General features: G+C 42.8%; 1 protein-coding gene across 5 annotated transcripts in view; it reads left to right on the top strand.

The window, feature by feature from the left end:
• LOC130874446 (flavin-containing monooxygenase 1) overlaps positions 1 to 12,776 on the top strand; it is a 35,285-nt gene extending 22,509 nt beyond the window's left edge. For 4 of the 5 annotated variants that reach the window (XM_057769792.1, XM_057769791.1, XM_057769790.1 and 1 more), the window contains 5 exons: positions 2,539 to 2,681; positions 5,712 to 5,911; positions 8,405 to 8,760; positions 9,238 to 9,310; positions 12,027 to 12,776. In XM_057769792.1, coding sequence (XP_057625775.1) covers positions 2,539 to 2,681; positions 5,712 to 5,911; positions 8,405 to 8,760; positions 9,238 to 9,310; positions 12,027 to 12,369 — 1,115 coding nt within the window. In that variant the 3' untranslated portion in view covers positions 12,370 to 12,776. The remainder of the gene's footprint in view (positions 1 to 2,538; positions 2,682 to 5,711; positions 5,912 to 8,404; positions 8,761 to 9,237; positions 9,311 to 12,026) is intronic. The other variant, XM_057769795.1, reaches the window with a different exon arrangement.
• Positions 12,777 to 15,523: the final 2,747 nt, after the last annotated feature.

The following is a 15,523-nucleotide window of genomic DNA, read 5'->3' on the forward strand; positions in this document are numbered from 1 at the left end:
TTTTCAAAAGTTAGACAAGGAAATTTTTCTCCAGATCTTCTAGACATGACCTGAAGTGATCCCAAGATCCTTTTTACACTATCTCACCTACTTCCAGTTGGCCTGGATCCAACCCAGAGCTCACTCAGCTCAAGTCAGATTATGATAAGTAGACCCTCAAAACTTCCCTATGACAGAATTGCTAAATTGAAAAGAACCTAGGCAGACATCTTCTTAATTCAGGAAGCTTCCCTAAGCAACCCAAGCCTAGGCCAGTGAGATGGCTCAGTAAGAAAAGGTGCTTTCTGGGCACATGTAATGTCAGCCAAGTGCACACACACACGCTCACATCCTAAAATAAGCAAAGATCTCCAAGCTTTTGCTTGAATACATTCAGTAAGAGACTCTCGTGAGCCCTCAAGGCAACATTAACACTTGGCACTCTTGCCTGCAGATCAAAGCCTTAAAAAGCCAGCCAGCCATTCAAATATCTCTGAAAGATCTCCTAGTATAGGATCACCCCCAAGAACCCAGGAAGCTTCAAAGTATAGAAAAACAACCCCCCCAAAAAAAATACCCATGTACTCAGTACTCACAATATATTACACTAAGCGTTGATAACACAGAAGTGAGTTCAACATGTGACTAGTATTAAAGGCATAAATAGGGTTTGGTATAGGAATCACAAACCACATAAGACCTGGAGCAATAGCAGTAGTCCAAACTCAGAGATGCCATTTTCTGAGTCTGCCCTGGGAGCTATATCAGACTGGAATAGCACAGACTATTAATGCAGGCCAGCCACTGTGTTCCGTTTGAACTGGATGAGCTGCCTATCTGCAATGCACAAACTAAGCCCCACGGCTCACCAGATAACAGTCTTCAGCCTCTTCCATCACTTTTCTCAGCCTCCATGTGTGTTGAGTTGCTGACAAATTGAAGAAGTCAGTTCATTTTACCCAAATGCTTGTATCACAAATCAAGGGAAGAGGGCTACGTAAAGGCTACAGCCCTTAATATCATTTTCATCAGACACTGCCAATTTGAAATCCCTGGCTCCACAGCTCTCCCGGAGGCTCTGAGCTCCAAGACTCTGATCCTGACTTTAAATGGAGGCTTCCCAGCTCTGCCATTTCCTTCCTACTTTGGGGTGGTTGTGAACCATGACAAAAATTTAAGTGAGGATATCCAAAATATTTATCATAGGTTTTGAAAGCGATTCCAAATGGTGAGTTGTCAAGAGTCTTGGTAAAAACTAATGAGTATCACAATTAGAATTAGTGTGCCATTTCCCCAAAATAACTAGTTATATTTCTTTAGTTACATACATTCTGGCATTTGTTTACACAGATATATTTACCTACTGTAAATTCTTACTCTGTCCTCCTGGGAGGTAAAAGAGGAAGGTATTGATCCAGAGGAGATGCCTGTGGTTTGTCTCCTATCTGTTCATTTGTATCTCAAACAGACTGAGGGAGAGATATTCTAAGGTAATTACGAATCAAGAGACAACTCTATGATCCATCGTGGCCTTTTCCAATTATCTTTTCCCGAAAGGTCTCTGAACTATATAGAGTTCCTGAACTGAGTTCATTCTTGAACTTTGTAAAAAGCTGGACCAAATACTAACTGATCTCAAATGTGCCTAAGTTTTGACCAGGATTCATGCCAGAGTGTGCGTGATCCAATGTGAACTACAGAGCTGCCTAGTCTTAAGACAACCACTTCCTGCAGTCACAGTGTTTATCCTGAGAGCCTAGACGTCTCATCATTCTTCTACAGTGATAAGCCAGGGTCTCTGTTGCGCAGATTGTGTAATGCAGCCTTGAGAGGATTTTCCAAAAGCCTTCTGTTTGCATTGAGATGTCTCAATGGGATTTGGCCCCAACATCCTGAGCTAGCTACGAGCCCAGGAGCTGTGATCCTGATGTCAAACCCAACCTTTTCTCTCTGAGCAAACTCTGACTCAGCGAGCTCAGCCTGAACTGTGGACCGTGAGCAAACATCTCCAAACATAACCTTTGTGAGTGGGAACCCTAGTTCACGGGTCTTATTCCCACATATTATCTAGTACAATGCCTGGCACACAGTCAGGGCCCCCCAAAAATTTGATGAATGAAATCAGTGATTCCCTTCTCTGCTCTTTCTCCTGTTTATGAAAAGCTACACAACATAAGTAAATCCCCTGCCAAGTAGAACATGCCCCTCCCATTGGCATCCGTCTACCCTGATATGATAACAATGCCTCGCAGGTCTGTGCAGCCTGTTCTGTGTCTCAGTACTTCAGATTAGTACTTCATCATTTGGTGAACACAATGAGAGCTCTGTCTAGTGAAATAATTAACCCTTTTCCCCACAATCACATAAGCAATTAAGTAAATAATTGCCAGATAACATTATGTGAACTTGTATATGAATATTCCAGGTTTTCTTAAACTAGAGTTTCCTAGTATTAATAAAAGAAGCCTAAATCATCTTTCAAGGTGTTACCAGAGGGAAATATTTATGCTTCATTTACTGAACTTATAAGTTCTCTGTGTGCTCTTCTTTTCTCTATAGGTCTAAAAAACTTTAAAGGACAGTACTTCCACAGTCGACAGTATAAACATCCGGACATATTTAAGGACAAGCGAGTCCTTGTGGTCGGAATGGGAAATTCTGGCACAGATATTGCTGTGGAGGCCAGCCATTTAGCAAAAAAGGTACCCCTCTTGATATTACCTAATGAAACCTTCATCTTAACATGTATGTTTTAGTCAAACAGTGCTTGACATTATGATAAATGTCAAACATTATGATAAACATCAAAAGACTAAAATGCCCAACAGAAAACTATTTTTTTGTGAGATAGGGTCTTTCTTACTATGTCACCCCTGCTAGCCTAAAACTCAATACATAGATCAGGTTCGCCTTGAAATTGTAATAATCCTCCTGCTTCTGCCTTCTGAGTGCTGAAATTACGGGCTTATGCTACCAGATCCAGCTAACAACAGATTTTTGAAGGACTTCTGGCTTGTTTCAAGACAAGGTTTCATGTAGTTCAGGCTAGCCCGCTAGCCCAGAGCTTGCTGTCTAGCTTACAATGACCTTGAACTCCTATTCCCCTTGCCACTCAGTACCATAATTATAGGCACACACCATCATGCCCAGCTCAATGCTTAGGCTGAGTACCATACTCTCTACTGTGGATCCCAGTTGCCACCTTTGCTCCAGACCTTGATTCTGTAACACTTAATTTTGTCACTTTTCTTACCATCCAAACAGAGCTACAGGAAATGTTTTCTTCACCCAGTCCCCTGGGTCCCTCAATCCTGGCAAGGCTTTCTTGCTAACGGCTCTCATTGACCCTTCTCTTTCTTTAGTTGCTGCTCTCCCAGGTCCCCACCATCTCATGCTGAGCCTGCCTCCTTGTCTACTAACAAACTGGAGAGACAGTTAGTATTTCCCTGGATTACTCATTGCCAAGTACTGCACTAGATGCTCCTTGATCCATTACTTCACCGAAACAAGTCACTGAGATAGGTACTGCCCATACCCCTGATTACAGACCAGTAAACCAGGAATGAGAGACATAACGAGCATAAAGTCATGCCACTGCCTGGTATTCAAGGAAGTCCTCAAACCCAAGTCCACGAGTTAGGAATCTGCCCTTCATCCTGACAGCCCCACCAACAGTCCACTCTCCCACTCTTAACAAACCGTGCAGACTCCGCACCACCAACAAACAAATCCTTTGAAAAGCCACTGTGCTGGTTGCTTTCTGATGATCATAAGCAGTTTGAGGGGAGAAAAGGGTTATTTGGCTTAAACTCCCAGGTCACAGTCCATATCAGTGCAGGAAGTGAAGGCAGAAACCACCAAGGGACACTGCTTACTGACTTACTCCCTGGCTTATGTTCAACTAGCTTTCTTACGCAACCTAGGCCCTCCTGTTCAGGGACGCTGCTGCTGCCCACAATGGGCTGGGATCTCCTGTATTGATCATCAATCAGGACAGTCTCTCACAGATGTGACCACAGGCCAACCTGATTGAGGCAGTTCTTCAGTTGAGGTTCCCTTGACATCATGATATATGTCAAACATTGTGATAAATGTCATAATTATGGAAAGCACTCCATAATCTAGTTCAAATCTTCCATTTATATTCTTACTGAAGGGCTGATTTTGGCATTTCCACTTCCTTGTCTTTATTTCCTCTTTGCCACACGAGCAAAGATGTGTGTGTGTGTGTGTGTGTGTGTGTGTGTGTGTGTGTGTGTGTTTCAAGACCGGGTTTCTCTGTGTAACAGCTCTGACTGTCCTAGAACTAGCTCTTGTAGACCACATTAGCCTTGAACTCATAGAGATCCTCCACCTGCCCCTGCCTCCCGTGCTGGGATTAAAGGCGTGTACCACCACCGCCCAGCATGATCTCTCTCTCTTATACTGAAAAAATACATTTATATTTGGTACAAAGTGAGCTTTCCCTACTCAGGATGCACCAATCCAACAAACCAAGAACCACTCTCATGGAGCACGAAGCTGTAGCAGAAACTGATGCCAGATAAATAAGTGGGGGGAAAAGCATGAAGAAAAATATCGAGGGTGTGTAGCTTTGAGATTCTCCCATTACTTTAGACAAAGGAACTGATGAATGATTCATTCACTGAAACATCAGTTAATTGATTTGAAGAGACTTAGCAATTTGGTGACATTGTCCTGAAGAAAAAGAAAGAACTTCTGAAAACAAAACTTAGAAGGATTGGGGCCACTACAGTCTCCACCTGTGTTAACATTGTTTCTCCTTCTCTAATTATCTGGAAATTCCTGTAATCAAAAACCATGCTATGACATTTATCTTGTCACTTTTGAATTAACAAAGAAATGTCTGTGCCCCTGGTTTGAAGTAGAAGTGATGTCTATCATGCTGTATCATGACAAAGGGCAACTTGCTCCTATCAGAACCTCTGATGGGCCTGAGGCTCGTACCACATTTCCAGGGCTGTGCCCACTGTCCATGATGTAATACAGTTGCACAAAAGTAACAACACTGGCTGTAGCCTTCATGCCTCAGTTATGTAGGAGAAGAAGCAATGTGTTCAGTCTGCTTGGATCAGCAAACAACAGATTGGGTAGGCAAATGTTTTGCTTTCTGAACAGTTATCCAGAAAATTACTTACGGTGTGGATATCAAAACACTATTTTCTTGGCTTAATCAGCTAAAAGATAAATGAAAATGGTCAAATGGCCAGTATGGCTGAGAAAGAAGAACAGATGGAGGAAGAAAGGGAGGAAGAGAAGGAGGGAGGGAAGGAGGGAGGGAAGGAGGGAGGGAAGGAGGGAGGGAGGGAGGGAGGGAGGGAGGGAGGGAGGGAGGGAGGGAGGGAGGGAGGGAGGGAGGGAGAGAACACCCAAATTAATACTTTAATGAGTTGTATTGGGGTCAAGCCAGTACTTATATTGATATCACCTTTGTAGACAACTCCCCATTTCTGCTGTACCCTGTTCTCAATGCCTACGCCTCCAGTGAGTGTATAAAATTACAGCCAAAAGCCTGTGGCCTTCTCATATGAGACTTAAAGCTCTCTGTAAGTTGCTATCATCTCTCAATCTGGTGAACATCCTGTGATGTTTTAATGCTCTGTAAATTCAAACTATGGGAGGAACCAAGACTATCTTGTCAGGTGTGTGTTTTCACAGTAACAGACATATTATGTCAGTCTTCACCCCTGTAACTCTTTGGTTGGTTCCAGGTGTTCCTCAGCACCACCGGAGGGACATGGGTAATCAGGCGTGTCTTTGATTCAGGTTACCCGTGGGACATGATATTCATGACACGATTTCAGAACATGTTCAGAAATTTTCTCCCAACTCCAATTGTGAGTTGGTTGATGTCAAAAAAGATGAACAGCTGGTTCAACCATGTGAATTACGGTGTGGCTCCTGAAGACAGGTAAATGGATCTGACGATGGGTATTATGACGAGAGAGTGTTGACCTTTCCAATAGCAGTGAGAAGGTTGAGTGTTAAAAAGACCTCATACAAGTTTATCATTAAAAGGAGGAGGAGTGGGTTGGGGGGGGTGGGAACAGAGAAGGTAAAGGGGGAGGAATTGGGAGGAAAAAAGGGAGAGATAACTTCAGCCAGGATGTAAAATAAATACAAAGAAAAAATACAGCACATTTTTACAAAAAGACAATATACGTAAATACACATACATTTACATATGCATATATGCATGTTATAGTAATTAGTGTTAAAAGAGGCCATGAATTTGAAGGTGAGTAGGAAGGGTTTGGAGTGAAGAAGGGGAAGGAAAAAATGTCCTAATTATAATCTCAAAAACAAAGCATAACTAAAAACCTTCCCTGACAGATACATGCGTTTCTCTCATGTAGCAGAGATGTGACACCATCGAGCAGTAATTCCCAATTCTCCTCTCTCCACCTGTTGGTAATGTTCTGCTCTCTGCTTGGATGAGTGTATTTTCAGACACTTCATATAAATGGTATTGTGTAGTGCTTCCCCTTCTCTGACTGGCTTACTGGAGGATTTCCTTGTTTTTATGGAGTAAACAATATTCCACTGTGCGCATAAACCACATTTCTTTATTTAGTAATTTTTTTTCTTGGAAACTTGTGTTATTGCCAAGGCATGGTTAATGTGAGTAATGCTACAATAAACAAAAAAGGTACCAAAAAAAGTTTACTCACAGTAAGAGTGAACTAGCCAGTGCTCTGTAGGCAATTTTCTGTGTTCCACCTTGCCAATGACTCTTCAAAGTAAGTATTATTATATTCTATCTATTGGGGTGGAAAAGTTAAGACAGAAAACTCTAGTCACTTGCCCTAGCTCATTTAGTAAGAGTTTGGGCCTCAGATCCAGCAAACAGAAGATTAATCTGTCTTTGACTGTTGACAAAAGCAACTTGCATTGTATCACTTGGGGGTGGGCTGAGTCTAATAGTTACCCTAAGGTGTCTCTGTAGGGACAGGGCCTTCCTGCCTTTGTGACCATTTTGATTTCAGTCTAACCTTTAATTAAAAACCTCCAGCTTATCCCATTAGCAAGAACTAAGTGTCACTTTGTCATTCATTAAGTTGAGACCATTGTATTAGAGGAAGAGAACAGATATGTATTTTTTCATTCATTTGAAAATATGGAGATTTATTAGAGGGGTTTATAGGCTGTGGTCCAGCTAGTCCAACAATAGATGTCCACTGGTGGAAAGACCAAAAACACGGAAGTTATTCAGTCTACAAGGTTGAAAGTCTCAGATGGACTTCAGTATATGTCAGAATCTAAAATAAGGAAGTTCTAACTCCAGTGAAGGAGTGGACTTACCAGACAGAACAAAGACAAGCAGGCAAAGAGCAAAGCCTTTTTTCTGTCTTTTAGCTGCCACAAGAAGTCATGGCCTGGATTTAAGATGGGTCTTTAGACCTCAAGTAATCCAATTACCTAAAAATCCCTTACAAATGTCCCCAGCAACTTGAGTTTTTTGTTAATTCCAGATGTGGTCAATTGACAGCCAAGAATAACCATCACAACAATTCAGATTCATTGCCAGGTGCCCTGCAAACCCTCTCTGGTCGCCTCCAGATTTCATTCAGGACCACTATGGACGGGTGGCCCCAGACCACAATGGTGATGGGCGGGGATTCTCTCTGTGTGCGGCCCTCTTGCTGCTTCCCTCTACCGTTGTCACATCTTTCCTTATTCCCTCTACTCCCTCTAGACCTCTTGAGAGCCCTAGCTCTTTCCACGAAAGCATCTGCTGCCATAGGTTTTATCTAGGTGACTGACAGTACTGAAGACGTACAATTCCGTCTCTCTTTGATGTAGTCAGTCCTTTTCCGTTTCTAAAATTCCCACTTACAACCTTTTCGTATGCTTTCTCACCTTACTCAGGTGTCAGTATCTGTACTTTTCAGATGAACAAGAGAAATCCCTAAGGACCATTTGATTTGCCCAAACTGTGTTAAGTTCACACCCCATAGAAGAGACTTGTGAGCTCCTACTCTCTTCTGTTTCCATTTTACCATACACTCTCTTTCTGTGCATTCACCATAAACATGTTCAACTCACAGCAAAGCTACTCAAAAAGAAAAAAATTTTCTCAGAAAAAGATGATGCTCTTTGTGTTCCTTTGGCACACAATGGTGATTTCCTTGCACAGTTCTTCCTGGTTTCCCTTGTGGTCCTTCAGCATTCTGCTGTCTCTAGAATGATAGCAGTAGCCGAATGTTGAAAGTCAACATAAGAAAGAGAGACTGCAGAGGGCCCTGGCCGTCTCTTTGGCTTTCAAACTCCAGTAAGTGGTAAACATATTTCTTAACTCTTGGATATGGTTCGTCCAAGATTTGTGGCTCTGGTCCCACCAAGGAGAGTAAAGAGAAGACTCCAGGGTTGACCTACAGCACTCTCTGCTCATGTTTTTGTTTAGGACTCAGCTGAGAGAGCCTGTGCTAAATGATGAGCTCCCAGGCCGTATCCTCACTGGGAAAGTATTGATCAAGCCAAGTATCAAGGAGGTGAAGGAATACTCTGTCATGTTTAACAACACCCCAAAGGAAGAGCCTATCGATATCATCGTCTTTGCCACTGGATATACCTTTGCTTTCCCTTTCCTCGACGAATCTGTAGTGAAAGTTGAGGATGGCCAAGCATCACTGTACAAGTACATCTTGCCTGCACATCTGCCCAAACCAACTCTGGCTGTGATTGGCCTCATCAAACCCCTGGGCTCCATGATACCCACAGGAGAAACACAAGCTCGATGGGTTGTTCAGGTTCTAAAAGGTAACTGTGTGAAAAATAGCTGGGCACATTTATTAAGTTGTTGTTTGCTTTGTGAACTTTAATCCTGGACATTAAAAATGGAATCCATTCAATAAGAATTATTCTGGCATAGTGACACATCACCACAGCACAAATGGTAAATCAGGAATTAGAAAAACATGTGCCTCCCTATTATTTTGAGTGAATCAACTTGTTCAATAAAAATTGAAGCTTCAGATGATTAAATGACACCATTGATCAAACCAGGTTTTACGTGCTATCACATTAAATAGCTAGTGAGAGGGCCAAATATTCATCTCTTCAGTCAACAGTGTTAATGCCAGGAACACACCAGTGGCTCAGGCAACTGACACATTTGCATAAAAACAGTAGCTGGGTACCAGAAAAATGAGAGCTCAGCAATGAGAAAGCAACCGTGTATTTCAGCCAAAACCTAGAGCTAAAGCTAACCTGGGCTGCCTTGTGTTCATCTTACAGGTGCGACCACAGTACCACCCCCAAGCGTCATGATGGCGGAAGTTAATGAAAGGAAGAAAAACAAGCACAGCGGGTGAGTGTGCTAATGGGGGCCTTTATGAATGACAGCCTAGTTGACGAAACAGTGAAGTGGAGACGAGGCAAAGAGAGATGTCTGAGACAGAAGAAAAACTTAGGAGAGCCTGTATTCAGAGAGAGCAGGCAAGGGGATCAACTGAGGCATCTTTAAATTCCCAGAATCATCTAGTAAGGAACCCGCACAGACCAGGCACGTTACCTCACACCTTGTCCACAATCAGCAGGCAGAGCTATCTTTTCCCAGAGACTCTGTTTACTCAAGAGGTCTCTACTGCCTTTGTTTTTCATCCAAGTCCTTACTCTAAAGCAAGAGTCAGCTGACCTTGCCCTCTGGTACAGACCCACTGACCTAGTTTCTCATTTTCATTTTCAAATAGTTGTTGATGATAAAGATTTTTCAGTTTTTGTAAGTTAGATACAATTTAAACCAGGGTGACTTACACTGTTTTGTCGCAATGCAGCTGTGCTCACTCATTGTGCGTCGTCAATGGCTGTCCTTGTGTTGCCATGGAGACGTCCTACAGTAGACACAGAAGCTGTTAGCATTTCCAGTGGGCATTCGGATGGGGTGCTGGTTATGCTCTGCTCTTCATGCCCACTCAAGCGCCAAAGGGAAGAGAAGGAACATGGGTGACAAAGAGCGCCATTGCCATCATCTACTATGGCTCCCAAACAGCAAAATTATGTCTGACTTAATCTGTTTCACTTTCTGCCAAGCAAATCTTCACTTGAAAATCTAAAGAGTTCTATGGGGGACTTTTGAAAGAGGGAAATCTTAAAATGAGCTAGGGAGATAATTTCATTTGTAAAGTACCTTGTGGGCATCAAGACCTAAGTTCTGTCCCCAGAATATGAATAAAAGCCATCTGTACTGGCAAATGCTTTCAATTCTCACTTCTGAGGAGGCAGATTCCTAGGGCTCACTGACTGGCCAGCCTAGCATACTTGGAAATTTTTCAAAAAGGCTGTTTTCAAAAAAGGGCCTGAGGAACAACATCCCAGCTTGTCTTCTTGCCTCTATACACATACACACACATTCACATACACGCCTGCATATACAAATGCAGCCACACGCATGTATATGCACACTAAGAGATAATTATCCAAATTCATTGCTTTATACCTGTCATCTCAGTGCTTGAGGGGCTACAGCAGGAGGATTGCTGCAAGTCTGAAGCCAGCTTAGACTGCATAGTGAAACTCTGGCCAATGTGAGGTTAAGAATAAGGCTTTTTTAAAATTAATTACTACATTTTATTAAGTGACTAGTCTCATTTCAGATGTTGCTCTAGCTTTGTCTAAGCATTAAGGTTCAAAACAATAAAAACATTGCAGATATTTTTTTCTCTAAAAGGTGGGGTGGACATATGTGTACATATGTGCCTGCATCTCCTGCATGCAGAGGCTTTCAGAAGACACAAGAGAGCATCCAATCCCTGGAACTAGAGTTACAGGCAGTTATGAGCTTCCATGTATGTGCTGGGAATGAAACTTAGGTCCTCCACAAGAACAGTAAGAACTCTGAACTGCTGAGTCATCTCTCCAGCTCTGATGTTTTTCCTTTACGCTCAGTCTAGAATATGGTCTTGTCACATTATAGGACGCCAGTACAAGGGGTAAATAATTACAACTGCTGGGTAGTATAGAATCTTCCTGTCACAAAAGCCAGTCAATGAGTCAAAGGATTAGTAGGAGAGGTATGAGAATTTCACTCTACAGAATTCTGTGGCTTGTCATATTATACAAAAGAAGAAACAACTGAGTTTTTTTTCTTCTTTTTTTATTAATTAATTAATTTATTTAATTATTAAAGATTTCTGCCTCTTCCCCGCCACCACCTCCCATTCCCCCCCCCCGAATCAAGTCTTCCTCCCTCCTCAGCCCAAAGAGCAAGCAGGTTTCCCTGCCCTGTGGGAGGTCCAAGGACCACCCACCTCCATCCAGGTCTAGTAAGGTGAGCATCCAAACTACCTAGGCTCCCACAAAGCCATTACGTGCAATAGGATCAAGAACCCATTGCCATTGTTCTTCAGTTCTCAGATTGAAGCCAAGTGCAGTGAGTCATGACTGTGATCTCAGCACTAGTGAGTGTAGTAAGAGAAGGGGGCTACGTTCCTAGCCCCGGCTAGCTTAACCCCCAAAATAACCACACGGAAATCTGTATTAATTAAACACTGCCTGGCCCATTAGCTCTAGCCTCTTTTTGGCTAATTCTTACATCTTGATTCAACCCACTTCTAATAATCTGTGTAGAACCATGAGGTTGTGGCTTACCTGGAAAGATTCAGCATGTCTGACCTGGCAGCTTCATGGTGGCTCTCTGTCTCTGCCTTCTTCCTCCCAGCATTCTGTTCTATCTACTCTGCCTACATAAGTTCTGCCCTATCAAAAGGCCAAGGCAGTCCCTTTATTCAACCAATGAAAGCAACATACAAACAGAAGACCCTCTTACACCAAGGGAGGTTGAGACAGGAAGATTTCCATGAATAAGAAGCCAGTCTTGGTGACATTTTGAAACCTTGTCTCAAAGAAGTAACAAAAGAAATAGGAAGAGACCATTTTAGATGCCCATGGGCATAATGTAAGATCACACTAGGTTGCTCCCAATATAGTGGCAGAGTTTACTTTGGACAGAGATTTAATTTCCTTGTTCTAGGATTATTATCATCATGACTGTCATTCCTTTTCTTCCCTTTCTTCCTGTTGGAAAGGTTTGGTTTGTGCTATTGCAAGGCTTTGCAAGCAGACTATATACCATACATCGATGACCTCCTGACCTCTATCAAGGCAAAACCGGATCTGCGTGCCATGCTCCTGACCGACCCACGCCTGGCTCTGAGCATCTTCTTTGGCCCATGCACACCATATCATTTCCGCCTGACTGGTCCAGGAAAATGGGAAGGAGCCAGAAATGCCATCTTGACCCAGTGGGACAGGGTGCTAAAAGCCACCAAAACTCGAATTGTACCAGAGTCCCCTTCTCCCTTTGAAACTTTGTTCAAACTCTTTAGTTTTCTGGCCTTGCTTGTGGCTGTTTTCTTGGTTTTCCTGTAAGTATAAGATCTAACTGGCCTTTCAGGTGCAAGGAGTGCTATGCTCCAACCCCTCTAATGTAGTAAGTTTGCCTTCATAGTCATAAACCATGTCCAGAGAGTGAAACCCAAGTCCTCCCCTTCCCAGCTCACCCCACGGGCACCCTGGTATTTCTGAGCCTCTAACAACTTTATTGGGTTTAATTCAAAAAGATAATACCCAACAATTTTGTTCATTTAAAGCGCTGGGAGGATCCAGGCCCATTTTGAGGGAGGAGTTGCCCCAGAGAAAGAACACTTTGAGTATTCTTTCCCCTGAACACTCTTTTCCTGAAGCCTCATGAAAACCCCTACCTCGCAGAATCTTGGTTTGCACTCAAATGGTTCTCTGTGTATTGACTGACTATAAATAAAGTGGAAGAAACTCATACCACCAAATGGCCTCTTGTTCTCTTTTTTGCGGACTGGAAGAATAAAGAATGTGGGTGGCTATGAATAAAGTCCCTAAGAAGATGGGGGACAGGGAGATGACTCAGAGGTTAAGAGCTCTGACTGCTTTTCCAGAAGACCTGGGTTCATTTCCAAGATCCACATGGCAGCTCACAGCTGTCTATAATTGCATTTCCAGGGGATCTGATGCCCAACAACATACATGCAGGCAAAAAGAAAAAAAAAAGAAAAAAGAAAAAAAAGAAAAAAAACAGTGTACATAAAATAAAAAATAAGGAATTTTAAAAAAAGAAGAAGAAGATGGCAGGTCAATGAGCTAGACAGTTTTCAAGGGGGTATAGGCCTCCTGCTCCAAATGTTCTTTATCAGGCTGCTTTGGGGGGGGGAATACCTCTTCTTAAGAGTCAACCCATTTCAATGGAACTCATTAGATAAAAAACACAGCCAAGACATCTCTATTAGGAAGAAAAGAAAGAGAGAAATCAATGCAAACACCATCTCAAAAGCAGTATTTGACCAGACTATAGTCAGTTCCTCTTGCAATCACATAGGATAAGAGTGTGGTACCTTGCCAGGGACAAGCTTGGGCTTTTTCACCTATTTAATAGGCTTATATATGAAGCCTCACCTCACACGAGTAGAACTCTGGCATCAGACAAGAGTGGGTGCTGAAGCTAAATTAAATAAAGATTATTTCCCTTTAACTTGCCCCGCTGGCTCCCAGGGTTTTCTCTAATATCCCTCTTGACCCATTTCACTAGGAAACAGACAGTCATAGTAGAAAACTGTCCCCACTGAGAACATCCAGGAGACCTTCTGAAGAGCCCCGCAGAGGAGTTGATACTTTAACTTTAATCTAATGAGGATCGGGGAGGAGCTGATTAGTGGCTGGTATGAGACAGGTCACAGACTCCCCAGATCACAGTGGCACCACATTCTGGCTCTACCGACCCTGTAAATCAGAAGAGCTTCTGAAGTAACCAGTCTCTCGGGGCAATTTTATAGTTTCTGAAATCGTTCATCATATACTCTCTCAGCACTCCCTGTTGGACTAGTCTTAAATTGAGATGCCCATTTCCTATACCAATTCTCTTGGTCTTTCCACATGCCTAACTTTGGAGGGATTCTTAGAGAAGCAAGCCTAAACCTTGGGACCATGGATGCTATCACTTACTAGTTGTGTAATGTTGACCAAATCAGTTACTAAACCAGCAAGGCCTATATAGTAAGTTCAAGACCACCCAGAGCTACCTGATAAGACCTTATCTATAAAAACGAAAGAAAGAAAGAAAGAAAGAAAGAAAGAAAGAAAGAAAGAAAGAAAGAAAGAAAGAAAGATCTGCCACAAAGATAGATGAACCTGTAAGACATTATGCTAAACCTGTCATAGGAAGACAAACGTCATATGATTCTACTTACGTGAAGCATCTATAATTTTCTAATTTGTAGAAACAAAGAACACAATGGTAGTTGCTAAGGGGCAACCATAGGAAAGAACAGTTGTTATACAATTGGTATGAAGTTTCAATTATGTAAGAGAAGAAAATTGGATAAATCAGCTGTAGACAGTCCCTACAGTTACTAATCCTGTACTGTTCCCTGAAAATTTAAGATAGTATATCTCACGTTACATGTCTTCCCTGCACACAGACTCGAGAAACAAAAGGTGGGCAAGGAAACTGTCCAGGCACTCACACAGGGAAAGAGGGGGATCCCAATAATTTCAGGGTAGCCTGAGCTACACAGCAAAACCTGGGAGAGGAGAGATGAGAGGAAGCAAGGAAGTGAGTGAAGGAGGGAAGAGAGGAGGGACAGGCTGAAACTAAAGTGTCAGCGTATTGGGCTTCTCTTCCTGAAGGACAGCATTTAGATAAACTGAGCAGACCGCTGGCTTCCCAGTCAGGACTTATCTGTCCACCTTTATTTGTGTTGCCTTCCTGACTCCTCCAGGTGTTTGCATTTCTGATTTCTGGTTCAGAAAGTGATCAATGAACCTTGGTGGAAAACATCCTTCAACAGCAAGCCTAGATGGGACACCATCACTATGGTGGCTGCATTGAGGGAAAATAAGAACGAGCCCTTGTTCCCTGGTATTATTACTGCTAGTTCCTCGGTTGCTCTTCCTACACCCAGATGAATGTCTAGGGAAAGAAAAGAACTTATTTCTAGTCTTCCTAAATGTAGTTTATCAGCAACCTCTGCTGATCCAGATTGACACACCCACTCGAATTTCTTGTGAATCCTGAAAATCAAAATGGCATTTCTGGGAATAGAAGAGAATGGAAGAGCCTGGTGATCTGAATAAGTTTCTCCCTCTTTGACAACTCTTAGGAGGCACAGTAAAAGACTGGGTGGAGCACCTAGGTAACTGTCACTGAGAAGACTGTGAGTCTGGCTCCCTCTAAAGATGAGGACCATTTACCAGTGCTTTGCGTGTGCCTGCTAGCCTAGGCGACCTGGTATCTCTGGGGTGGGGTGGGAGTGTGGTGTGACTTGCACTAGAGGACTGGAGAAAGCGGGTAAGGATGGTAACTGAAGAATGCCACCCCAGGCTGCCCCACGGCTTTCAGACGAACTTACACATGTGAACAGAGAACACAAAGTATGTGAACGGAGTAGCACATGCCTGTAATCCCAACCATTTAGGAGGCTGAAGCCAGAGCCCAGAATAAGTAGCACAGTGAGACTATGTCTCTAAATAATTTTTGAAAGGGCTAGTGATGTAT

Source organism: Chionomys nivalis, chromosome 5 (assembly GCF_950005125.1).
Source record: "Chionomys nivalis chromosome 5, mChiNiv1.1, whole genome shotgun sequence".
Classification (NCBI taxonomy): domain Eukaryota; kingdom Metazoa; phylum Chordata; class Mammalia; order Rodentia; family Cricetidae; genus Chionomys; species Chionomys nivalis.